Source organism: Mauremys reevesii, linkage group 13 (genome assembly GCF_016161935.1).
Source record: "Mauremys reevesii isolate NIE-2019 linkage group 13, ASM1616193v1, whole genome shotgun sequence".
NCBI lineage: Eukaryota > Metazoa > Chordata > Testudines > Geoemydidae > Mauremys > Mauremys reevesii.
The window spans coordinates 44,815,814-44,842,768 of NC_052635.1; the positions used below are offsets into that span (position 1 = coordinate 44,815,814).

Here is a 26,955-nt window from a genome sequence, read left to right on the forward strand (position 1 = left end):
AAGACAGAAATGTGCTGCTTTTATCATTCTAGATGAAGGGAATGATGACTGTATGTATCCCACAAGGCACTTAACATTCACAATAAATTAAAGGATAGAAACGTCTTTTGACTTTGATCAATTTTATTGTAGGTTCTCTCCCCCTTCCCACCCCCCTCCCCGTCCCCGGATCTGAGCCCTTCATGATGACCAGAAAATAAATAAATCTACTTGGTACAGAAAAAATTGCAGCAGGGACACCGTTGACTATTTTCCTAGAGCTTGGAAATTAAGCAGAAACTGCTTAACAGGGCCATCCGGGTGGGTTTGTCCCTTTTCTGTGCTGTCCCATTTTAAATTGGTTACGTCACCACTTCTCTGCAGCACACATCATTGGGATTGATTCCTGTTATCACTTGTAATTGTAACTGAGGGGACAATTTCCTGATTGCTCATTGTGTGAGACAGACAAAGCCTGAGCCATCTGAGACCTTTGATTGTTTTATTAACGCCTCCTGGTAATTAAGTCAAAAATCATCCCATCAAAGCACCTTGAGCAATGATGATTATCCCGACAAAGTTATAAAATGCTCGTTCAGTTCACTGAAGTACTGTCCCTGGTTGTTAGCATCCCATTTAGTGGCTTTGATCTTATTCTTCCTTTGTTAAAACTTCTGCGTGTAAATTGCTCTTAGGTCTGGTTTGAATTTAGGAATTCAGCCTCTGAGGTAGCTGCACCAATGCAAACCTCTAGCATAGGCTAGAAATTGTTATTTGTGCTGGAACAGTTTACCCCTGCTTGAAACCAGGGTATTATTATTATTATTATTATTTGTATTACCAGAGTGCCAAAGAGAGGAAAAAGATGGTCCCTGCACCAGAGATCTTATAATCTAAGTGTAAAACAAGAGATTACAGTTAGGAGTGCAAGGAAACAATGAGACAGGATGGGCCAGCATGACAGGCAGTGGTCCCAGCACACCAGCCACCTGATGTCAAGTCTTTTGTAGGCATGACAGCAAAGGAGAGTTTTAAGAAGGGATTTGAAGGAGGATAATGAGGTAGCTTTGTAGATATTTATGGGAAGCTCCTCCTAAGCATGAGGGGTGCAATGGTGTTTGTTTGAAAATTTAACAGAGAGTGAGGGAAGCTGATGGGCAACAAAAATGATTAGGGGTATGGAATGGCTTCCCTATGAGGAGAGATTAATAAGACTGGGGCTTTTCAGCTTGGAAAAGAGACGACTAAGGGGGGATATAATTGAGATCTATAAAATGAGCCCTGTGGAAGAAACCCCTACATAAAGTTGGAGGTGGATGAGGAGGATCCACTGAAGGAGCAATTAGAGAGGTAGAAGGAGAACCAGGAGAGGACAGAATCATGGAAGCCAATGGAGAACAAGATTTCAAAAAGAGAATAATCGACTGTGTTGAAGGCACCTGACAGGTCAAGGAGGATGAGGATGGAGAATTGGTTCAGAGCTTTAGCTTGGAAGAGGTCATTAGAGACTTTGGTGAGAGTGGTTTCAGTGGAGTGCAAGGAGCAGAAGCCAGATTTTGGAGAGAGTCTAGGATGGAATTGGAGGAGAGGAACTCCAGCCAGCAATTATAAAATGAATTTAGAGGTGAAAGGGAGGAGGGAGATGGGGCAGTAGTTGGAGAGGCAAGTGGAGTCGAGGCTGGGTTTTTTAAAGATGGGAGAGACTAGCATGTGTTTGTATTGTGAGGGGAAGGAGCCAGAGGAGAGTGAGAGGTTACGGAGAAGAGTACAAGTGGGCAAAAGGGAACTCAAAAGATGGCATCACTGGGGCAAGTGGAGGGATGAGGGGAGGAGAACACCCAAGAAACTGCTGTATCTGTGACAGAGGGGAAGGAGGATATAGCTGTAGGCAGGCAAGGGGAGATGCACTGATACAAATGATGGCTTTCAGACGCTCATGCTATCTACACTAGAGGTCGTCATGAGTGCAGCTATACCAGTGGGCCACTGTTGGCTGAAACCAGGGCAAACCCCCAGTGCAGACAAGGCCTTAGACACTTGAAAACAGCCACATGACTGACGTGTTTGCTTTCCTTGCTAGTGTGCCATGATCAGCGAGGAAAGAAGATTCAGTGCTTGACCAGGGTTCAATCCTTTGCTTCTCCACAGACTCCTTTGTGTGTCCTAGGCAACTTACTTAGGCCAAGTTTTTGAAGGTATTTCAACACCTACAGCTGCAGAAAGATGTCTAAACACCTTTAAAATCTGTGCCTTTGCCTCTCTGTGCCTTAGTTCCCCATCTGTAAAATGGGGATAATAGCACGGCCCTACCTGTGAAGAGAAATACACTGAAGACTATGAGGTGCTCAGCTACTTACAGTGATGGAGTCCAGATAAGAATGAAAGCTAGTTAGATCTCAGAGCAGCACTGAGGAGGAGGCAGGGCCAGGAGAGTGGATGTTGGCTAGCTCCCCCAGCAGGGGTTGCTCTTGCATTGCTTTTCAGTGTACCCTTCACAAACAGCATCTCCGTTTCTCCTTTAATTTTCACCAGCCGTGAGGATGGGGTGGGATGGGAAGAGTGGGGAAGGCTCCTCATTGGCCCAGCACTGGTTTATTTTGGAGTATCTGACCACCAGGTGGCAGTCGAGACTCATTTATAAATGGCTCTTTCCTTTGAGTGTCTGGCATGGTGAATAAATTCCTGGTACCCTGAATGCTAACCTATCACCTCAAAAGGAAGCTTCTGGAGGACAAGGAGATCATTTGTGCTTCTCTGAAAAGCAACCACCATCCTGGAGAGCTGTTTCTGGAACCCAGACCAATGTGTGTCACACACCGGCACGCCTGACTCATTGGTTGTGGATGACAGGGCTAGCCTATTTAGAACACTTTTTCACTCAGCTAACCTTCTGAATAAATAGCAGTGAAGAGATTATCCAGAGAGGCACATACATCTGCATTTTAAATCATCCACTGTGTTGTTCCAAACCCTGGGAGATAGCATTTCAATTTCCAAAACTATCATTGGAAGTAACGCTTACTTTCCAGTAGAGAACTATGCAGAAGGTTGACTTCCCATTTAATAATATTTTGCCCCGTTACAGTGATCTATTTTTAACTCTGCCACGGGAGGCAGGGATCAGCATTCACGTCGCACTCCCAGTCAGTACACGGCCCAAGCCGGGGAAGCTAATGATCCAACCAGCGGACCAAATGTGGTGATGAATCCTTGTCACGAGCCCCCTGAGACCCGTTGCGCATACGCTAAGAAGAAGAACTCTGTCACAGGGCTTTGGTTGTGCAACACCTAGTACGAACGATGAGATTTCTCCTACTTCAGTGGGAGTTGAAGGTACACACTCCCCTTTAGGATTAGCCCTTAAGCATGTATATCCCCAGACACTGAGAAGCTCACTCGTTGGATGAAGTGATCTCTATGTATGAATATTTAGTATAGACAGGATGAAATACTGCACCCACTTGTGTCAATGGCAAAACTCACATTGATTTCAGGGGGGCCTGGATTTCACCCATATTCTACATAGCTCGTGAGGGGCCTAGTGCTTCTGGATGAAAGGCACTATATAAATGCAAAGAATTGGTGGCTGTGACCTGGGACCTCCAAGCTGGACAGGGGTGGAAATGGAGTCCTTCAGAAGTACAAAATATTCTTCATATCCCAGGAGGGAGTGGGGTGTGGAAACTGGGCAGGCAGGAATGGTCAAACCATTTATGGTGGGACCAGGAAGTTCCTACCAACATTGTGCAGATTCTGTATGGCTTGAATTTCAGTCAGATAGGGAACGGATGTTCAGTCAGACATGGATGTTTTCCATGTGGATGTTTTCCCACCTTGCATAAATTGGCTATCAAGAACAAGGGTCATTAATCTAGCTCCTGGGGAAAGCATGCAGATATTAAACACCTCGCCATATTGCTGACTCTTTTGACTGGAACAGTTTTCTTTCTGAAACCTTCCGCTGTGCAAGTCACTTTCGCAAGTGACAGGTACTCTGTAGCCCAGAAAGGGAGTCATTCCCAGGGGCATTAATTTGGTTGGGCATCAAAGTAAATCACAGCAGTGGAAGGAGAAGTAATGTTTAAGTGGCACCTTCATGAAATAAAACAACAAATAACATCCCCTTTCATCTGTCAAGCAGAGTCAAGTGGCAACTCTGATCACAAAACTTCCCCTTTGTGATTAGGTCAAAATGTTAATCTGGAAACCTCAGTGCTTTCTTTCACTAATAAACTGTTTGCTGCCACCTCCTGCTTCATTACTAACTGCTGTCTCTCATTCCTGTCACTGTGTTTAGGTAGCAGTACATATTCTGAGCTGATTCTCAATGGCCTTGAAAAATGCAAGCACCAGCTTTGGGAGCACCTTTGTTTTGCAGGCAAATGCATGTTTTTGCTCATGCAATCACCTGTGCTCAAAATTGTGCAGGTTCCCATTGAAAATCTGGCCCTCACTGCTTACTATCTGGCATAACTGGGTGTGGTACCCTGAGAATCCTGCTATGTCTATTAGAAAGTGACTCTTGAATAGTTCTGGTTCCAGGTTGTAGGAGGGAGAGAAACTAACAGGTGACGGCAGAAATGGATCCAGTGAGGGTCAGACACCACTGGAGTAACTCCAGATTTACCCAAGGGGTAGCTGACAGCAGTGGTTGACCCTGGGCAAGGAACGTTCAGGTTATCAAGTGCTCCAATTCACCGAGATTCTAGGACCCAATTGTACCTGGCCTTTGTACAGATTCACAGTTATGCGGGAGGACACGAGAAGGGACAGGCATAACCCCAGGCCCCGCACTCTGCAGAACTCAGGGATTGTACCCAGGGGGTGCAGACTGCCCCAAAGCAGGGAGAAGACTGGGGAGGAGGTTGGGCCATGCCCTCCACCCCTGCTCTGGCTCCCAACGTGGGGAATGGGGTGCAGAGGCTGGAGAGCAGCCCTCCAAAGTAGCATAGTAGCACGGTGCCCAAAGGAGCTGGGAGAGGAGTTCTGCCTCCCTGAGAGTGAATGTCTCCAGGTTCTCCCCCAGAAACAGTGCAGCTCTCTGCTGCCCCTCAATGATCGATGATATTATTTTCAGACCCTCTTTTTGTGTTCTGTAATAAAACTGTAATATAGTTAAGTCCAACCTTAACAGATTTTTTTTTCTTTTTCTGCATTTGTCCTTTCCCCCTCTCTAGCAGTATGGAAGCAGCAGCAGTAAACTCCCAGGTAGATTTCAGTTAATTGAAATCTGGATATCTCCCCACAAGCCTCCCGGTGGCTTTTCAATAGTCTCTAACTAAATCTATCCCTGGACCTGACTGGAGCTAGGACGTCCAACACCCCACCTCTCTGACATGCATTCTGTCGACTCAAGAAATCCTTGGCCGTGGCATTAATTCTGAGAGGCTGTATCCAAATATAGCTCTCCATTGATTAAGGTATGGAAATTTGCACATGGTCCCTACCAACTTTTTAAAATTTTGTTCTCAGTTAATTGTGCAACATGAATAGTGTATTTGTGTCAAAAAGTAGGATTTTTTACCACCAGGCATCTCTCACTGACTAATAAATGTCAAAATCCCTCTTATTCCTCATTCTCCCTATCCCAAATACACTTTATTACAATGGCTAAGACAAGCCATTGAATCAATAGACATTGTTTGTTTGTTTGTTTTTAACTGGTGCAAACACAAATATTAGCTATTTATCGGAGTTAGGATGACCAGACAGCAAATGTGAAAAATCGGAACGGGGGTTGGGGGTAATAGGAGTCTATATAAGAAAAAGACCCAAAAATTGAGACTGTCCCTATAAAATCGGGACATCTGGTCACCCTAATAAGAGTGCACAAAAAGGGGAGAGTTCAAAAACTGGCATATGAGAACATAAGAATAGCTATGCTGGGTCAGACCAATTGTCCATCTAGCCCAGTGAACAGTCTTCCAAAAGGCATTCCAATGGAATGAACCGAACAAGGCAATTATCAAGTGATCTACCCGTGTTGTTCACTCCCAGTTTCTGGCAGCTGGAAGTTTAGAGACAGACAGAGCATGGAGGTTACATCCCTGACCATCATGGCTAATTGTCCTTGTTGGACCTACCCTCCATGAATTTATCTAATTCTTTTTCGAACCCAGTTATACTTTTGGCCTTCACAACATCTCCTGGAAACAAGTTCCACAGGTTGACTGTGTGCTATGGGAAGAAATATTTCCTTATGTTTGTTTTAAACCTGCTGCCTATTAATTTCATTGGATGATTCCTAGTTCTTGTGTTATGTGAAGGGGCAAAAAACACTTCCTTATTCACTTTCTCCACACTAGTCATGATTTTATAGCCCTTTACACTATCTCTGCTTAGTCGTCTCTTTTCTAAACTGAACTGTCCAAATCTTTTTAATCTCCCCTCCTATGGAAACTGTTCTATATCCTTAATCACTTCTCCTGCCCTTCTCTGTACTTTTCCCAATTCTAACATATCTTTTCTAAGATGGGGCACCCAGAACTGCACACAGAATTTCAATATTAATTTATATAGTGGCATTATGATATTTTCTGTCTTATCTATCCCTTTCCTAATGGTTCCTAACATTCTGTTTGCTTTTTTGACTGCTTCTGTACATTAAGGACATGTTTTGAGAGAACTATCCACAATGACGCCAAGATCTCTTTCACGAGTGGTAACAGCTAATTTAGACCCCCATCATTTTGTGTGCAGTTGGGATTATTTTTTTCAATGTGCATTATTTTGTATTTATCAACATTACATTTCATCTGCCATTTTGTTGCCCGGTCACCCAGGTTTATGAGATCCATTTGTAACTCTTTGCAGGTATGATTCAGAGTACTCTTGTAATTTTGCGGAAGAGCAATCTCCTAAGCACTTTTAGGACGAGACATTCATAAAGGGCTGCCAATCATCTCTAATACTGTAAGAAGGAGCAGAAATACAGATACAGGCATGAACCTTCTCAAGCACAACACTAGGAAACACATGGCAAAACTGGATTTTAAGGGTTTATTTGAACAGTTACAGTTGCTGCTGACATACATTATGTACTCCCGCCTTCCCAGAAACTGAATGAATGAGACATGAACCCAGGAATGCATGATAGTTTGAGCTCTACCTTTATCATCAGGACATCACAAAAGAAAATTTTTGACAGGTGTTAATGTGACACAAGTGGCCAATTCATTAACCTAGAATTAGGGGAATTTTTCATTAAATCTATTCAGTGGGATATATGAAAATGATAAGAATGCTCTTGAAATTATTTGAATAAAGGCAAGATGTTCTCCTATACAGACTCTTTCTTGCTAAAAACTATTAATAAGCCTATTATACCACATCAGTCTCTGGAGGTCAAAGCAATCGCTTCACTAACAAGCAATTACAAAGTCCTATAGAACTGCATTTTTCAAATAAATGTGCTCCTTTAATGAGTGCGATTTTACATCTGTTCGGTTAAACTAGTTGTTCTACATTTGTGGTTTATTATATACACTAGAATTTGGCAGAAGAAACTGCTGGAATGGAAAGACAGGTGCTGGGGCAATAAAAATGGAGTTCCTGAATGTATTTTTCTTTAAAGTAAAAGCAAGGGGCTCATGAAGCAATGTTCTTCATCACTTGTTTTCTGAAGTGTCACTGTATCACCTGTCCTGTTATAAAATAGCACTTAGCTGATATAAGAAATGTCATTCCCCTGCTATGCACCTCATTTGTTTGCAATTCTAACACGTACAGGAAAAATACAAGGGGTGGGATTCGTTCAAAGGGGACACAAACAGTGACTACCATAAACACCATGAGTCAAGTTCATCCCTAATATAACTTCATTGATGTGAATGGAGTGAGATACACCATAGATTCATTTGGTCCCATGTTCCTATCAGATGACCAGAAATGCTGTACAGAGCCAACTTCTGTAAGCAGGAGCTGCTAAGGCAGGGGTCAGCAACCTTTCAGCAGTGCTGTGCCGAGTCTTCATTTATTCACTCTAATGTAAGGTTTCGCGTGCCAGTCATACATTTGAACGTTTTTAGAAGGTCTCTTTCTATAAGTTTATAATATATAACTAAACTATTGTTGTATGTAAAGTAAATAAGGTTTTTAAAATGTTTAAGAAGCTTCATTTAAAATTAAATTAAAATGCAGAGCCCCCCGGACTGGTGGCCAGGACCTGAGTGAGTGCCGGGTTGCCTACCCCTGTGCTAAGGAATCCTAGAAGACTCTAATACACAGCAAGCTAATCAAGAATAAAATGGATTATATCTCCCTCAGTGGGGAAAAGTGGAATGACTATCCAACAGATGACCAAGAAAACACTGCATCTTTGTGAAAATCACTGTTGTTGCAGCAGCATCCAGAGGCTCAAATCAGGCATGGGGTCCCCTTGTGCTAGGGCTGGCGCTCTACAGGTACATAGTAGGAGACCATCCCTTCTCCAAGAAGTTAACAGTCTAATTTAAAACGAGAGGCGAAAACGGTAGAATATAAAGCAGTAGGGCTGGGAGGAGAATGGTGAGGGTAGCAGAGCTAAGATTGCCAAGCTGCATAGGTTAGAGATGTATACAATTAGCCTTTATGTATCAATTGTAATGTAGTAGTACCTCACAGCCACAATCAGGACCCAGGGCTTCATGGTGCTAGGGACAGTACAAACACACAACAAAAAGTGTCACTGCCCCCAAAGGACTTACAAGACACACAAATTAAGAAACTTCTAGCACTGGGTGGAGACATGCACATTATGAGCAGAAGCAGTGCAAACTCCCCATATAGCCCTGCAAAAGCCCCACAGACTGGACCAGCAATAACCCCTTATTATTTCAGCCCTAGGCCTCCAGGGAGCAACGCCAACACCGCCCTGGCCTGGCCTGCACCCTCTCATATTGCAATATCAGATCCCATACTTCTCTGCACATGCCCCCGGTCCTAGTTTGCAAACACACACACTTGCGACCATTCCAGTTTCGGGTCCCAGGCATCTCTGCCTCCATCCCCTCTTCCAGCCTGCGGGCATAACCCCTGCTATTGCAATTCCAGGCCCTATGCTGCTCTGCCCCCACCCCGACTCTTGCCCTGAAGACCCTCTCCTTTTGCAAGCCAAAACCCCATACGGCTCCGCTCTACCCCCATTCTTCGTTCGCAGCCACCCCCACATTGCAACCCCCGTCCTGCTCGGCCGCTGCTATTGCAACGCAGGTCTCCTCCAGCCCCTCTGAGCGCGCGCTCCCTGGCGGCGAAGCGCCCCGCCCCCACCACGCGCACGGCGCCCAGGGGAGCGGCTGCCCTCCCGCCCCGGCCCCTGCGGCGCGCGGAGGCCGTCTGCCTGTCACGTGGTCCCCGAGCGGGGAGCGGGGCGGAGGGGCGGAGCCGCATGGCCGGGTTGCCCGGTAGCGCCGTGTCCATGGCACCGTTTGTAAAGCCCGCGAGGGGGACGCGGGGCCGGGCCCTGACGGGAAGAGGAGACGCGACGGGAGGGGTAAGAGCGGGGAGATGGGATCCGACCCCCCCCCGGTCCCCAGCGCTGCCCCAGACTCCCCGGGGCTCCCCGCCCCCTCCCATTCCTGGTGCATCTCCCCCCAGGGTCCCGGCCCCCGGCGCCGCCCCAGCCCCCCCCCCCCCCCGGGTCCCTGCCCCCGGCGCCGCCCCCGCCCCCCCCCTCCCAGGGTCCCTGCCCCCGGCGCAGCCCCAGCCCCCTCCCAGGGTCCCTGCCCCCGGCGCAGCCCCAGCCCCCTCCCAGGGTCCCTGCCCCGGCGCAGCCCCAGCCCCCTCCCAGGGTCCCTGCCCCCGGCGCAGCCCCAGCCCCCTCCACAGGGTCCCTGCCCCCGGCGCAGCCCCAGCCCCCTCCACAGGGTCCCTGCCCCGGCGCAGCCCCAGCCCCGCCCTCCACAGGGTCCCTGCCCCCGGCGCAGCCCCAGCCCCCGCCCTCCACAGGGTCCCTGCCCCGGCGCAGCCCCAGCCCCTCCCAGGGTCCCTGCCCCGGCGCAGCCCCAGCCCCCTCCCAGGGTCCCTGCCCCGGCGCAGCCCCAGCCCCCTCCACAGGGTCCCTGCCCCGGCGCAGCCCCAGCCCCCTCCACAGGGTCCCTGCCCCGGCGCAGCCCCAGCCCCCTCCACAGGGTCCCTGCCCCGGCGCAGCCCCAGCCCCAGCTTCTGCCCCGGCGCAGACTCAGGGCATCCTGCCCTCAGAGCTGCCCCTTAGTCTCCCAGCTCCCCTTCAGGGCACCTCTGCCTCCTCCCCACTGGGCATAGCAAGAACCCGAAGCCACTCTCCCATCACAGGCTCCACACCAATCCCAGGGGCTAGTGCAGCCCCGCACATGGCTCTTGTTGAACTCCCTCCCCGCACCTTTCCAGAGCTGGGTGTGGCTCTCCCCTCATGCTGCTGCTGTGCAGCCCTGGTCCCAGGTGCCCAGATGCCATGGTGATGGGTGTGGTACAACTAGGTAGCTAGACAGGCAGGGTGTTGCAGAGGCTGCTGCTCCCCAGGTGCTGTATTTTGCACAGAGACTGAAGATCCCACTGTCCTGTTTCAGCCAACAGGCTACGGGTCACCACCTGCCAAAAATTCTAATGCTTCTCTGAAGCTTGTCACAACATATCCCAATTCCAAACCGTTGCAGTCTGGAGAACAGGCTACAAATCACACAAGAGAACTTCCTGGGCCCAGTTGGGTCAGATGTCATGCAGATACCTTGGCAGCCGGCTGATTCTATTGATGTGGGAGCAATGTATAAAATTGAAAAAGGAAAAAAAATAGGAAAAAATTCCAGACTTCTTTGAATCTCAAATATGGTTTGAATCAGATGCAGCTCAAGTTGTTTATGAGGCTGATTCCTATTGTATCCACATATCCTATTGTATCCATGTATGTCATTGTATCAGCTGGATCTGCACTTTTTACAGATCCAGACTAACACGGCTACCCCTCTGATACTAAACATTAGCGACGGGGTGGGGATAAAAAGGATTTAGGAGTCAGTCACTTTAATGAATACCTGCTAGCCAGCTTCAAGTTTTGCCCAGATCTGTTGAAAAGTTTCCAGAGAAGATACAAGGGTTCGATGTCCAGCAGCTCCCACTGTGACCCTTCTGGCCATATTTTCACACCCAAATAGCTGTGTTCTTTTCAGAATCTGGACACTTATTTTGGTGCCTAAATGGGAGCTGAGTTCTTTTGAAGATCTGGCCCTATGTCTATAGGGCTAGAATTTGAGACTTGCTGAGGACACACAGCTCCCACTGAACCCCGACAGAAGATCTTTCTGTGGCAATTTAATCTGGTGACTCTGAGTGATGCTTTTATACCTCCAGAAAGAGGGACTTGACTTGCAGTCTAATTGTTATGGACAGGAAAACCAGTGTTGTCTTATCTAGGACCACAGGAATACACACCAGTGACCAAGCCTGACCTCCTCTTAAGAAAGTGGCTAAGCGTTAAACCGCACAGTGCAGCCATTATATAGGTCGAGAAATATGTGTTTTAACCCTCACTAAACCTGTCAAAGAAGTAGAAACCTTGAACCCAAAATGAAGAATTGCAATTGATGTTTGTTAGGCTATGTGTCCTTTCTTTAGCAGATGTTGCATGTAGTTATATTTTATTAGATGCCTAGAGGTCTTTCTTAGTAAAATGTATTAATTATTATTTTTTTATCACTGTTAATATTATTTTATTGATACAATGTTTTCACCATATAAGATCTCAAAGCACATTCTTGCTGTGCTACATACAAGTCACTTTGGTGAAATGCAGACTCTTTGGCATGGAGCGCAGACAGCTGGCATGCAGCACACTCCACAACAAAGATGGGACATTTTGGGCCAGTGACATTGGGGTGAACTGTTATTCTTTTGAAAAGGCTCATGGAGTCTTTAGGGCTACAACATTGAGCACATTCATAGTTTATAGGACTCTGGAAACATCCCTCCAACATACAGGCATTCTTAGAGGACAGATATATTTCAGTCTTGTAGCAAAGGTTGAGATTTGGCACATATGTATCATTAGAACATTAAAATACATAAACATGTAGATCTGTACCAACTCTGGCTATATTATGTCTTGTGGATTCAGTTTCCTGAATTTCTATTTGATGGGTACTAGTGACCTGGAGGTGAAAGTCTTTGTCAGAGGCCATATAAACCATCCAGGCCCACCATCATAAAATTTTAATCAACAGTTTATGCTTGGTGATTGGATTTTCAGGGTATTTCTGTGATCAAAATGAGTGTGACTTTTTATTTAAGGGAATTGACAGAAATTAAGGTTTTATACATTTGAATAATTATAGTTAAGAACATTCATGTTGTCAAGTATCAGAGGGGTAGCCGTGTTAGTCTGGATCTGTAAAAGCAGCAAAGAGTCCTGTGGCACCTATTAGACTAACAGACGTATTGGAACATGAGCTTTCGTGGGTGAATACCCATTTCATGCATCTGATGAAGTGGGTATTCGCCCACGAAAGCTCATGCTCCAATATGTCTGTTAGTCTAATAGGTGCCACAGGACTCTTTGCAACATTCATGTTGTAAACTAAAACTGCTTACGTTAAATAACTATATACATTGACTAAATATTATTAGAGAGAAATTAGTTAGATAGTAGAGCAACTTAGAAAATAAAATCTGTATTGAGACCTACATTTTTTTATTTAAAAATACATAAGTATGTTTTCTGAAGTCCTTGCACACGTGTATATGTAAATGTACATGCAAAATATGTGTCTGTATTTGCATGTATCAGTTGTGTGCCCAGTTACTGTGAGAGTACATACAACTATAGCACACAAACAACCATTTGTATCTGAAACTGATTGTCTGCATGTGCAGCTACTGCACTTACACAAACAACCATGGTAATTGTGCATGCACTTATGTGCACTGTCTTCTTATAATCTATCTCATAATATTCTAAAAATTCTGTGCTTTCAAAACAGAGGTTTAGCCATGCAACTTCCACTAAGATAAATACACGAAGTACAGTAACCATTGAACCGACCCATCATACTAATAATGCATGGGAAAGAAAAAAGCCAACTACCTCTGTAAAAATGGATAATTTTGTTACATTATTGCTTAATACATCTCTACCCCAATATAACGCTGTCCTCGGGAGCCAAAAAATCTTACCGTGTTATATCAAACTTGCTTTGATCCGCTGGAGGGCACAGCCCTGCCCCCCCGGAGAGCGATGCTTTACCACGTTATATCCGAATTAGTGTTATATCGGGTCGTGTTATATTGGGGTAGAGGTGTAATGGCAAGGGAAATGTTTGGATTCTGAAGGACTTGTGAACTTTGCCCTTTTTTCACAAGAGTTCCTGCCTTCTCTTTATTTTCTATATTTCACACATGGAGTATAGTGAGCCAAAGAGAATTCAAAGTGGGTGGGTTCTTCACCAAATTTCTCAGCTAGACTTCAAAGGTTTCAGTTCCTGAATAGGGTTTTGTAAGAGCAAAACTCCGAAGTAATATATTACAAGACAGCTTGTCTAATTTTGGTCATAAGCCATAAAGTCCTCAAACAACAAACAGTTCATCATAATATGCATAGCTCTTCTGGCATCAGAAGATCAAGAAAGCATTGGAAGTAATGATATATTAACAAGAAAAAGACTTGTATGTGTTTAAAATCCCATTTGCAGTATCCACTACCATCCTTAAAACAAGTTCCTCTTTCTTGTCAGTAGCATCCTGTGTGATTTCCTGCCATGGTTTTGTAAGAGCAGTACAAATGAAAGGAATCTGCCTTTCGAGAACTCCATTTTCTTTTCTTGCTTTTCTCTAACTTCTTATTTTATTATCTTTTTAAAAAAAAAAAGACTTTCTGAGCAGTCTCCTGTGGAGTCAGACTGGTTTCTTTCTACAGTCAAAATATTTCCCCTTAACTTTCTATTATATGACCAGGTTCAGCATACACAGGATACAAGAGGTATAGCAAAAATACATTGTTCCTGTTACAGAATATATAGTGTATATATACATATGTATATGTATATATGCGATACAGCATAGCTATGTTGTTACTACATGAATAGGAATTAATTTTCAGAGTTAAATAATTCAGTGGTTTTACTGATTGCAAAAGTATTGGCCTTTATCTTGCCAAGGAATTCTCTTTCACCTTTTGCTACTACAAAATTTCCCCCACACCCAATTTTGCCAATTACTATAAAGTAATTTGAAACTACCATGTAACACTTCTGCTACTGCTAGCTAGGACACAACTCCTGTATACAGACACAGTAGGCTGCTCCTTCAAGACCTAGGGCCAAATTCTGAGGTGAGTTTACTCATCTAAATTGTTGTAACTTGCCCCCTTCTTTTGGTTCCCTAAACATACATGTTACTCACACTTAGACTACCGTCATTAGATTCCCTTGGACTTACTTAATGACTTAAATTCCCATCTGTGGTATATTCCCAAATCATATCTGAATTTAGCCCACTTAATTTGAGTACATTGAGCCTTCTTCATTTGAAAAGAGTGGGAGCTCTAAGCCAAGAATCCTGGCATAGCACCTCCAACTGCTCCTGTTACTACTACAAACAAGAGGTGTAAAATAAGTAAGAAAAGTAGCCCCCACTCCACAGTAACTTACACCTCTTTAAACATTCTTCCATGTTAGCATGGAAATTAAAACATTTTACCTTCCTTACACTCACTTGCACATTAGTATCTGCATATAGGTAAATTTAAAGGAGTGCAACAGAATCTATTATACATTTCCTTATACCTCTGGATATGCCTCTTGTTCTCAATATAATGGGGATTGTCTAGTTTGCTTTTTTGTTTGAGTCAAAACAAAGTTTAATGAAAATGGATCTTCTGAAATAAACTTCTGGATCTGCATACAGTAAGTGGGTCTAAGGCTTGTTACATTCTAGTCACACGGCTGTCTGCACCAGAAGCAGACTTGCTCCTTACCGACATTATTTCCTGTGACAAGAATAGCTTCTGGTTACTGCAGACTGGCACAAATTGCTGGAAAAATTCCACATTCTGAGAAATAAATGAGCACTAATCAACACTGCCCTTTGTTTGTTCATTATAGAGCTGTGTGCTAGTTTTGGTTCACATGGGTTGGTGTAAAACATTTTGCACTTCTGGTTGACATGTGGGTTCATGGGCACACCTCCCCTTTTATTATGCCTACCTCAGTTTCACTGTATGTTTCACCTGAAACTGCCCCATTCTGTCTGGTTTCAGGTCAAAACCGTAGAAAATCACTGTATTTAGTATGATTCTCACCTGGAATCATAAATTGGCCCAGATTAGCTCCAAATTCAACTAGATTTTATATAAAAATTGAAACTGGAAGAGTTTCATTATAAAACATTTGCATAAATGTAGTGAATTGGGTTTGGTAGTTATGGATTAACTTGAACATATCAGAGCTTCTGTTTGATTCAAATTGTATTCAGAAGTTGTTGAAATATCCCAGTTTTTCTGAACTTATTTTTCAACGCATTAAACATGAGAGCTTCTCATTCATGGTAGGTTCTTTGAGAAGTGAGGGGTCTCGAAGTCAAGTATTCTAGCACAGCATCTCTACCTGCTCCTGTTAATACCATAGATACATATCAGTGTTAGCTAGTAATTAGAGTAAAGACTTCTGAGTTGTAATCCCAACTCCACTTCTGATTTGTATAATCTTGAGCAAGTCAATTAACCTCTGAGCCCTCTGTAAAATAGGGATAATGATGCTTGCCTACCTCACAGGGTTGTTTGAAAGATCATCAATCAGTTAATGTTTGTGGAATGGTTTGAATATGTATGGTGTTTGATAAGTGATATTATTAATTATTATCACAGGTAGATATATTGTAAATTTCTTTTCACAACTGTATTTGATGTCTAATGTCTTCTACTTTATTCACTGCTTTTAATATACAGGATTATCTAAATCCTGATTTGTATGTTTTACATGTAATTACAGCCTTTTGAGCCTTTGACTCATGTGTTTGATTCACACTGCATTCTAGATGACTATTGTTTACCTCAGTGCTTGGCCTAAAACTGAACTGAAGTTCCAGAAATCCTTCCTGGGCCAGTTCCTCTGCTGATGTAAATTGGGGTAGCTCCATTACTTCAGTGAAGCTACAATGATTCACATCAGCTGAGGATCTGACGCCTTGTATCCATCCATCAATACAAGCTTGTACAGATTGCATTGTGCTGATGAAGCAGGGGGGAAATCCATCAGGATGTACCTGACAAGCTGATGCAAGCTATGACACGAATTATTAAAACACATATTTAAAACATTTTCTCCCAGGGATCCTTAGATCCTTGACCAACATCCCATTTTACTGCCCAGTTTACACACCCAAATTCAGATAAGACCCCATTCTTCCAGACTAAGAAGGACTCACTTCATAGCTTGAAAACTTCAGTCCCTAGTCAACCAAGGGGATCAGTGAGTGACATGAATTGCAGAGGTCCAGTACATATCTCGGTAGTGCTGCCAAGCTCAATGTGTCTCCTACATAGGAGTGCAGAAGAGCACAGCCATTGGGCCTTTGGGCTGGTCTAAAATGTTTCTAAGATTGCATTAAAAACTGAATGTAGAACAGTAAATACTAGAAAACAAAAGGGACTGACCTGACCCCACAATTGGCTCTTTTAGTACAATAGCAGTGATGTGCAACTCACTGAGCATTTCTAAACAACACTCAAGTACAATGTTTAAGAGCTGCCAAGGAAATTGGAGATGCACGTGTAGCTTAGACAGATGGTTTTCTTTTATGGGAGAGAGAAAAGTACCCACCAAAAAGACAGATCAGGCAGTTGGACATTTAATGCATGAGTAGCCGTAAATATGTTGTAGTGGCCAACACAGTGTCTGAATCTTCTCATTGAGGAGCAAAGGGTTTGAAGAATTGAAATAATACGGATTAAAGAAAAACGTTTAAAAAGTAGGGCTAGACCATTATGATGAAGATGTATTTTACAATAGTGCCTACATGTCCCAAGTGAGATCGGCGCCCGATGGTGCTAGATACTATACAGACACACAATAAGAGACAGTCCTTGCTCCCAAGGACCTTGCAATCCTAGTAGAGAAGACAGACATAAGGTGAAAGAGAAGCAAAGTTAACTTATCCAGGCTCAAAGAGCAGGTAAGCCACAGAACCAGGAATAGCACCTAGATCTCCTGAGTCATAGTTCAGTGCACTATTTACTGGACCACACTAAGTAACCTACTGGTACCATTATACAGCACCAACTAAGAAACCTGAGTGTGAATCCTGACCTCAGCCTGACACTTCCTAAGCCAGATGGGGCTTTCAGCAGCTTCCCCACTTGAAGAGTGTAGGATTTCCCAAAGCACCAAGTACTCCTCACCTCACATTGTTACAACTCTGGATTGTTTTTCTCTTTTTCAGTCTTAACCTAGAATAAAGATGACTGCAAGAGAAACAACTATGCACAAAGGGACAATTATTCCTAAATCCCGGAAAAGTTTACTTTCATTTGATGTAAATGCAGTGTCTCCACAGCAAAAAGAGAGGTATCTGGCATTTGCTGAGCCCACTGAGGAACCAGTGAAATCCATGCTGGCTTCAGACATTTTTATGATGGATAAAATTTCACACGACCATTCCATGTGTGAAAGAGATGCAGAGCAAAAGAAGCAGGCCAGGGTCATTGGACTGCTCAAGGCTGCAGAAGCCCGGAACCGCCTTCGAAACGTGAGACTCCGATTTCAGAACTTGAGAGTAAGTTAACCTCAAAGACCTTTCATGAACAGGCCAGGCTGATAGTGTTGTGTGAGATGGGACTGAGGAATCGTAGGCAGCAAAGATAATTTCTTTATCATACCCTGAAATGTCACTTTTCTAATGCATACAAATTATTATATTTTGAAGTGAGCAAGGGAAAAAAATATTAGTTTTTCTCCTTCATGTTCAAAAGAGAGGAAATTTGTATCCAGTTGTACCTTCAAACCTGTTCCATTAAACATCCTGAAATGTGTGGGGAAAATTCTAACAGTCATCCATTTTTTCAGCTGACAAACTTTTCCTCATCCTAATATAGAGAAGGGGTGAAAATGAAGATTATAATGGAACCTCAGTTGCAATCTTAGCAATGGAGATATGGCTATTTCTCCATAGTGCCTTCTCTTAGAGGGTTTGTCTACACTGGGGCTGGAGATGTAATTTCCAGCTCAGGTAGACATACTCCTGCTAGACTGATCAGCAGAAGCAGTGGTACGGGCTAGCCATGCTGAATACAGTGCCACCCGAGATGCTAAATACACAATCAGCTGGCCTATCCCACTGCTTGTGGCGTTGTGGCTAAACTGCTGATTTTAGCATGTTAGCTCGATTAGAAATTACACCTCCAGCTCCAGTGTAGACAAAACCCATATATAGCTTTGACCACTAAAATGAGCCCATTTTCTCTTCTGTGGTCCTTGTGATGCTCCATTACATTCAAGTGCAGGAGAACATGCATTTAGGATCCGTTTGTAAAATGAAAACAATCCTTTTGCTGAATTTTGGCCAGGACCTGCAGAATTGTGCGTGCACGTGGTTGCATGCCCAGTTTTAAAATAAACCTACCACAGTTGTGTGTGAAGCCATGACAACTGTGAATGCAAATAACCAACTATTCCTCTAGCTGATTATTTGCTTGTGTAGTTTCCACTTGTGCATGCAACCATGAAAATTGTCTGCACAATTGTCTTTCTAATTGTCATTAGATGATTCTAACTCCTAGAAGGAGGAGGATTTATGTGTTGCTTCATATATCAAACTGGTGTTGGAAAAGATCACGTCAGCACACTGTCATTCATTAAGGATGGCATTTTCTAAGTGACCAAGTGATTTAGGAGCACATGCACCAATAAAGCCAATAGGGCTTTGTGCTCCTAACTCACTTGGGTGCTTTTGAAAATCCTGTCCTAAAAGCTCAGCATACATCTCATACAATACATCTCATCTCATCAAGTGCACTAAAGTAACTTCCAGTTTACAACTGCAGACTGGAGTTTCTCTGTTTATTCCCTGTGAGAAAACCAATTCTGGAAGAGTTGCTTATTTTAGACCCTAGAGCCTCAAGGAAGATATTTTCCCCTAATCCCAAACTAAATGATATCATACTTGGCTAGCACTGTAACCATGGTACTAAAGTTATTTATGACTCTGAAATTAATATATGCTATAGTTAGTAACAGTGGAACAGGGTTTCTCCTATACTACTGTCCAACTGCCTCTCTCCCCCAACCCCAGGCTACTCTGGAAAGCAAGACAGACTGTCTCCAGAGGGTCTTTAGTTTGCAGTAACTGAAGTAAGTTTTTGCTGATTTCCAAAACTTGGCAACACACAACTGAATATGTGCAAAGATGCATCTTCTAAACATAAGACAGTGCTTGGCAGTGTTTTTATTGATCTTCATTTTGCTGGGAGATTTGTTTGCTTTAGTTTAGATTTTTTTAAAGTGAATTTTAGTGTCCATAAATGACCCTGGGACACAGAACAAGGACTGGCAGCAGCTGGGCAAGCTTTCGTACACACTGCTCCTCTACCCTGACCTGGAGGGATCTCCTGCAGGGTGGAAAATAGATTTCAATCTTGTGTCTGGGACACTCTGCTAAAGCTGCCTACAAGGGATCCATTGGGAGTGAGGTCATCTGAGAACTGGACCAATATCTCCCAAATTGATTCCTCTGCAGAGGCACCAGGCAAGTCCAAATAGAACACAGCAAAGTGGAGAGGAGCAGAGAAAGCTGCACGATCCTAAATCCCGTTCTGGACATATGCTACTGATGGAGGTCAGGCAGCTCCCTGCTTCCACAGTGACCCTTAGAGCAGACAGCCAGGAGAACAGCTCATGCTCAGATCTGCATATTAAGGCACAGCCCATTGGCCCGAGCCACTTCACTCTGCTCCTATGGCTCTCAGCTCAGCAGTAGTAGCTCATAGGGTGTGCAGCCTTCTCCTGGGGCAGAGAACGGGGATGGGGAGTCACCACGTGAGGAGGAATATCAAACCAGAGAAAGGGCAACAGCAACAACAACAGACGGGAAAGTCAAGGAAAAAGAGAGAAGCAAAACAACATCAGAGGGAAAACCAAAAGAGAGAGAGAGAAGGAAAGGGCAGAGAAATTGGGCAGCACAAAGAAGCCATGCTGGAACACTTTGCTGGGGCACAAGGGCTGCCCACTTCCTCTGTCCTCTCCTTATGGGGCAGTTTGAGCAGTCTTAGGGGTTACCTGTAACAAAGTAGGCAAGACACCCTCTGTTCTCAAGGACAGGTTTTGGATCATGATCTGATTGGACATAGCTGATCATTTTTCAATACCCACTCCATGTACACAGTTTCACTCGGGGGTAGCACTCTCATTTCTTTGCAGTTCCATAGCATGATAAACCTTTTAATGCCTTTCATTGTCATTTCTAAAAGCCTGTCTATAGAGCAGTAGGATTCTGCTAGCCAGAGTAAATCCCTACCCATATTTTGGGGCTTTTCAACCATGCTGGCTTTGGGCCCAGACCTACTTCCACTTGAAGTCAATAGAAAGACTCTCTGAGACTTCAGTGGGAGTTAGATCAGGCTTTCTAAAAAAACAGCACCATAAAAAGATTTTTTGAGGGGAGATATGAGGTTTATTTGTTTGTTTAATTTAGGTTTGTTTTACAGTCTGAAGATCAGTTTCCTTAACCCACAGGGCCAGATTAATCCCGTTGACTTCACAGCAATTACCCTACAGATTTATTTGGCTCATTTTGGTCTAACGTGATTGCTTTCTTTATCCTTTGGTCTTTTGGGGTTTGTTTGTTTTTCACCACAGGCTCAGGAAATAAACCATCTGATATCCTGCCAGAAAACTGCCAGAGGCGCTGTGAGACTGGAGGTGTTTCTCCCACCCCGAAAGAACATTCAGAAACTAGCAGATAACTTGGACAGAGTTCAGGTATGTCTGAGCACATACCAGCAGTTAAACTGATTTCTTTCACTATCTTATCTGTCCATTTCTAGTTTTAAAGGAGAGGAGGGCTTAGCAGGCAAGTTACTCTTGGAATGTACTCAGTAACCCATGGCCAGTTGAACTGTAGATCATAAACAGAAATAGCCAGAGGTATATACTTATTATTTAACTAAGTTTAGCACCAAATAAGTTATATTGGTTAGAACAGGGAACGCGGAGTCAGGATATCTGAGTTCTGTTCTTAGCTTTGCAAATGTCTTAATATGTGACCTAGGGTAAGTCACTTAACCACTCTGTCTTGGTTTCCCCACATGCAAAATGCCTATTTCACAGCTGTCCCAGGCAGATGAACTGAGTTCCATGGAACTCTCCATCTCAAAGTCTCTTGGATGAAAATGTAAAGCTTAGGTCCTGTCTGCTCTCTGTGCGCTTTTCATAAGACTCAGCAGGCTTTGGGTCACTGTCCTTGGCCAGAATGCTCTCCCTGATCTCCCACACAACTGTTTTTCAGTGTGCTAAGCACCACTTGTTTGCCTGGCTGCACACTCCACCCTAGGGATGGGTGCAGCTTAGGTGGGTATAAATAGTTTGTGAAACACTTTGAGATCCCTTGGGAGGCAAGATGCTATATTAATGTCACTCATGGCAATATATATAATACATTACAGTTCTGCATAAAATTAGCTATCAGACACATAAATGATAAACGATCTTTGCCCAGTTCCCAACTAATAATTGTGGCAAAAGCATTGGAATACTGAGCAAAGTGGATTTGCTGCTTGCTGTCTGTGGCTGTTTATTAAAGACCATTTCCTTTAGAGTGACAGCTAAAATACAGGCTCTTACACTGGATTTGTCTCTGATTTTCCTGCCTGCACTCCCCTCCCCCCTCTGCCAGCATTTGTAAACATGTCTTTCTGCTTTACTCCTGACTGCCTTGAGCAGATTCCTGGGATGTTAATGCCAGATACAGCAGAGGCCTTGGAGTGCTGAGAAGGGCAGACAGTCCCACAGCTGTAACAAGATGGAACTGGATTACAGCACAGAGAGCATGTGAACATAATGGAATAGTCTGCTAGAAAAGCCCATCTCAACCTTTGCAGGCAACTGTACCAATTTATTAGGCTGGCCTTAGCTATCCCAGATAGTACCTACCACCTCTCATTCACTTGGGAGCAGCAACCTGCAGTCATAAGACTGAGTTTTTTGAAAACCCAGGCTCCCTTGCAGGCTGGAGTACACACAACTGAATGGGACATTGGCAGCATTGATGCGCTGGGGCCAAGTTCCAAAGCTCATCATTAATGCTGGGAGGGGAAACCTGGAGTAACAGACACAAAAGCATGAAGTACTGTTCAGTGCTAGAATTTGTATGTGTACCAGGGAACCACAGCCTGAGAGCATTCTGGATCATCAGTGTAACTGCTGCACAAAAACAGGAAACTGCCCCTCCCTTCGTCAGAATAGAGGAAGAGGCTGCATGCCCACATCTGTGTCAGAACTGTGTCAGTGAAACTGGGTGATGGTTCCAAGCACCAAGCGACAGGGCAGGGGTAAGAGCAAATTAGTCATTTCACCTTCACCTGAAACATGCAGCTGAAGAAGCGATAGTATTGCTGGCACAGTTTTTACAAGAGCACCATCTCTAGGAACATTTAAAACTAGCCTGGACAAAGCTTTCAAAAAATAGATTGCTAAAAGATCCCTGTACTGGCAGAGGGATGGACCACATGACCTAACACATTTTTTCCATCTCTTAATTTCCGAATGTGAAGTCCTGACCCCATTGAAGTCAACGGGAATTTTGCATTGACTTTAAAGGGGGCCACGATTTCACCCTATGATTCTATGGAATATAGGCACTTTCACTCTAGCTCAGTGGTTTGAATTCAGCTCAGGCTGGTAGCAACTGACATTAGTTGCCATCTGACAGCTGTTTAGTGATCTATAGGAAATGAGTTCCCACACACCTCTCCTCCACATTCACTCCTTCATTGGCAGTGTCAGCAGGGAAGCCTATGATTAAATCTATGTTGAGAATGAACAACTTTTGGCTAGAAATTATTCCTCCAGAAAAGGGTTGAGGCACTTTGGTGGGATAGTGAAGGGAGCATTGAATGTTGTTGTCTCAATTTGACTTTTTCTGCAGATATAGAGAGGACATCTACTGTCAAAATAATCCCTTCTAAGCATTACATCCATTACAAACAAATAGAAATGAAGTGTCTGTATTTTTCTATTAGCTTCTCCCCCACCCCAATCTGGCATTTTTCTCACTTGCAGGTGTAACTTTTGAAATAGCATTTGATCACACATTGCTGCAAGGGACAGCCTTATGCTATTGTTCAGTCTTTCAGCTTCTTTTTGTCTTTGTTTTACAGAGGAGTAGAGTTGAAGCGATACTAGAAGATGAAAATGGTGAAATATTCATTAGAAGAACCTGAAACCTTGGAGGAGCTAGTTAGAATAAAGTACCATAGTGCCTGAACTGGGAGTGAGCCCCTAGGAGATCTACATGTTGTCTCAGCTACTGATAATTACTGTTCAATAAACCACACCAGTTTCTTCTCATGGGCATCCAAAGACATGCAACATTTAAACTGTGATGGGCAGATCCACAGAACGTACCCAGAAACTGCTAAAGGAATGGAAGATTCAGTATGGTGGGCCAGATTCTAACTTCTCTTACACAGTTATAAATCCAGAATTACTCGATTGACTTCACACTGCTTACTCTGGTTTTACCCCAGCATTTCTGAGGTCAAAATTTGACCCAGCGGCCTTCCTCAGTAAGGTACTCACTTGATTTGTTGGAAATAGGGACCCTTTGGTGTTAAGCCAAATTGTATGGATAACAATGACTTTCAGCCTTTAACCTCAGTGCCATTGCCATCCTTTTCTTGTGGTGAGTCCTTGGCCTTGTAATTTTAAAACTGTGAAGTACTGAAATGCTGCTTTCTTCTATAGTCGTGCCTGTAATGTCCTTTAGCCTGTTGCCTCCACAACTGATAGACAGCAGGACACCCCTGCATGTTTTGAGGTGTGTCAAATATCACCCTGTGAAAACCCTGCAATAAAGGTAACAATGGATGCAACAAAGGAGATGTGATTTCATTATTACTGCTATAGACTGAGATCCATCTGTGAAAAGTGACGCTAGCTTCGAAAAGTCCTCATTTCAATAGAAGTGAAGGAATGAAAAGACTGCAGTTAGTAACATTTACCATCAAACAGGGATGGATTTATTTATTTTTTTAGAGAAATAAAAGTCATCAGATTGAACAAAGTGACTAAAGATGAGGAAGTGATGCAGATTTTCTTTTCATTGAAGTAGAATAAAAATCAAAGCATATTGCAATAAGTTATGTGGTAGCTGGTTTATACAACCAGGCCTTTCTGCTCCCTCCCTGCTTGTGCCAGAGAATTCCTTTTCTTGAAATTTTTGATGGGCTCCTCTCTCTCATCCCTCAGAAGACCTTCACCCCAGATAGATCCACCCCACACCAATATTTCATTTCATTGCTTCCTCCCACTGAGACCTTTGATACTCCCCTTTTCCCTCCTACATACCCACTGGGGCCATTTCACCTGTAGGGAGACACTAGCTGAAGATACCTTACTGCGAAAACCAAACCAAAAATCCCCTTGTCTGAGTGATACGACTCCCAGAGCAGCTTTCCTCTCTTCATCTGGTTGTGGGGGTCAGCAAGGTGATTCTGGGCCAGCAGGGAGCTGTTGCAGCTGGCAAAGGTTAGAGCAGCTGTGAAGTCTCTCCATATTTTGCCAGGGGTTGAACTGGTCCCTATCTGCTTCAAAGATTGGAGAAGCACAAAGTTGTCTTTAAGCCACCTCTCCTGACTGGGGTCCTGCCCAAAGAACAGCTTAGCCACACCCAAAGATCTGGTCCCTGCATTCTCTCCCCATCTCTGCAATTTCCAACTTCATTTATTCCCCATTCCCTATGTCAGTGGTCCCCAACGCGGTGCCCACGGGCGCCATGGTGCCCGCGGGGGCATCTTAATGCACTCACGTCCTGGCCCCTGGGAGAGCACCCACCAAAATGCCGCCGAATTTCAGCGGCATTTCGGCAGGGACGCCTCTCGATGACGACGCTTGTCGCCAACAAGTGATGCCATCGAGAGGCGTCGCCCCCGAATTTCGGCAGGGACACCTCTCGATGACGTCGCTTGTTGATGGCAAGCGGCGTCACCGCGAGGCGTCACCGCCGAAATGCCGCCGAAATTTGGCGGCATTTCGGCAGGTGCTCCACCGCCGCAGTGGTCCTTCGGCTGGCGCCTGCCAGCCAAAATGATTGGGGACCACTGCCCTATGTCATCTTGGGTCAATCACTTAAACTCTGTGCTTTGATCACCTCAGCTGTAAATCAGTGCTAAGAACAACTACCTTTGTAAATCCCTGTGCGATCCTCAGGTGAAAGATACTGTGGATGTGCAGAGCATTAGTCACTACTGTCACTGCTGGCAATAAAACTAATTCAATTCTGAAAAGTAACACTGGAAGAAGGTTTTTGCCCTACTTCTATTTCTGACTTGCACTGACCAGTGTTACTTCTGTTTGATTTTGTTTTGTGAACAGAATGCAGTTTGGAAGCTCCCCAACACAGAAAGCAATTCTTAGGCAAGTCACAATATATAAATAATTCTCTTGAGAACATAGCATGGGTTTGATTGTGCTACTGCTCAGCAGAGCTGATCATCTTGTTTCTGCCATGCCAAACACAGCTCTTTGGGGCGACAGCCCCACAGTCTGTTCTTAATCCCATTCCTGGCACACAATCACCAGCCCTTCCTTCTCTCTGCAACTTTTGCTATACCTATTTTTTGCAAGACTCAGAAAAGACTGGAGAAAAAAAAATCTTGTCAGTGTTTGTAAGTATCCACTAGTCTTATAAGAGGTCCCCGGAGACAAAGCCTTTGGATACGCAAAGGCCCTCATTTAATCCTCTTTCTTCTATGGCCTATATGAGATCTGCACTCCAGAGCTCCAACCTGTGGCATTATCTATGTGTTTGAGGGCTGAGGACAATCTCTGCACCAAATTTCAGCTCTGCTCCTATGATGCTATCCTGGGAAAAGGATGGATTATCCTGAGCCGTATGTTATCTGTGTCTGTGTTGAAAGGAGACAAAAAGAGGAGATGAGGCCTGGTCAAGCCTGGGTGAAAACATCCAACACTAAGTCACATCAGGCCATCAGGAAAAGGCAGACAGAAGGAATCATTTGAGTGTAAGAAAGTGTCGACCTTTCCTGGAATAACTCTGCTCCTCAGCATCCACCCAAGTAGTCGCCAGGGAGTTGCCTGGCTACATATATTTTTATCTATCTGCCGGCTAAATCAGAACCCCAAATGCCCAACATAGCACTTGGAAGCTTTCTGATACTCCCTAGCGGACCCTTGATCCATAAACAAGGAATGGGTTACGAGGAGACGTACAGATAGTATCCTCCCAACAAATGGCTAGTCTGCAAAGATGCTTCCCCTGCACTGAGTGGATCTCAGACACAGAGACACGGGAGAATCTGACCCTCAATGTCTGTCTCTGAGAGCCAATCTCCCATTTAATTATTTTAACATGTTATAAAAAGCCTGTGCACACTTCTCCAGTCCTTTCTATAACTTCCACTATCGCTGCACTAACTCAAATGAGGCGCTACTATCAAAGGGACAAATCCTGAACCCTTATTCAATTTTTTTCTCAGGCCTTATCTCAGGCCAAACTTCCATTGACTTCCGTAGGAGTAAGGAGTAAGCAGACATTGTCTAAATGAGGATCTTTCCTCTCAAGGTGATAAGAGCATCCATCCCCCGCAGGGATGCACTCAGCAGGAAAAATCTTACTGGATCATCAGGGTAGGATGTGTAAATGTAAGCGGAGGGAGGGTTTTTCAATAAATACCTTCCAGAGCAGCGCAAAATTACTCTGTGTAATTAACTGTTTAATCCTTGTGGGTGCACAACCTTGAAACAAATGGATAGCAACTTGGAGACGTCTTCTCCTTTGGCATCTCTGGTGATGGTGATATCGCAG

The 26,955-nt window shown here is 44.2% G+C and overlaps 1 protein-coding gene across 1 annotated transcript; it reads left to right on the forward strand.

Annotated features, from left to right (window-relative positions):
- The first annotated feature begins 9,283 nt into the window (after window positions 1-9,283).
- On the forward strand, window positions 9,284-24,005 carry LKAAEAR1 (LKAAEAR motif containing 1). Its single transcript, XM_039499482.1, has 4 exons — window positions 9,284-9,448; window positions 17,359-17,691; window positions 20,769-20,891; window positions 23,288-24,005. Exons 2-4 carry the CDS (start codon window positions 17,377-17,379, stop codon window positions 23,348-23,350), a joined length of 501 nt encoding a protein of 166 aa, XP_039355416.1. The 5' UTR covers window positions 9,284-9,448; window positions 17,359-17,376; the 3' UTR covers window positions 23,351-24,005.
- Window positions 24,006-26,955: the final 2,950 nt, after the last annotated feature.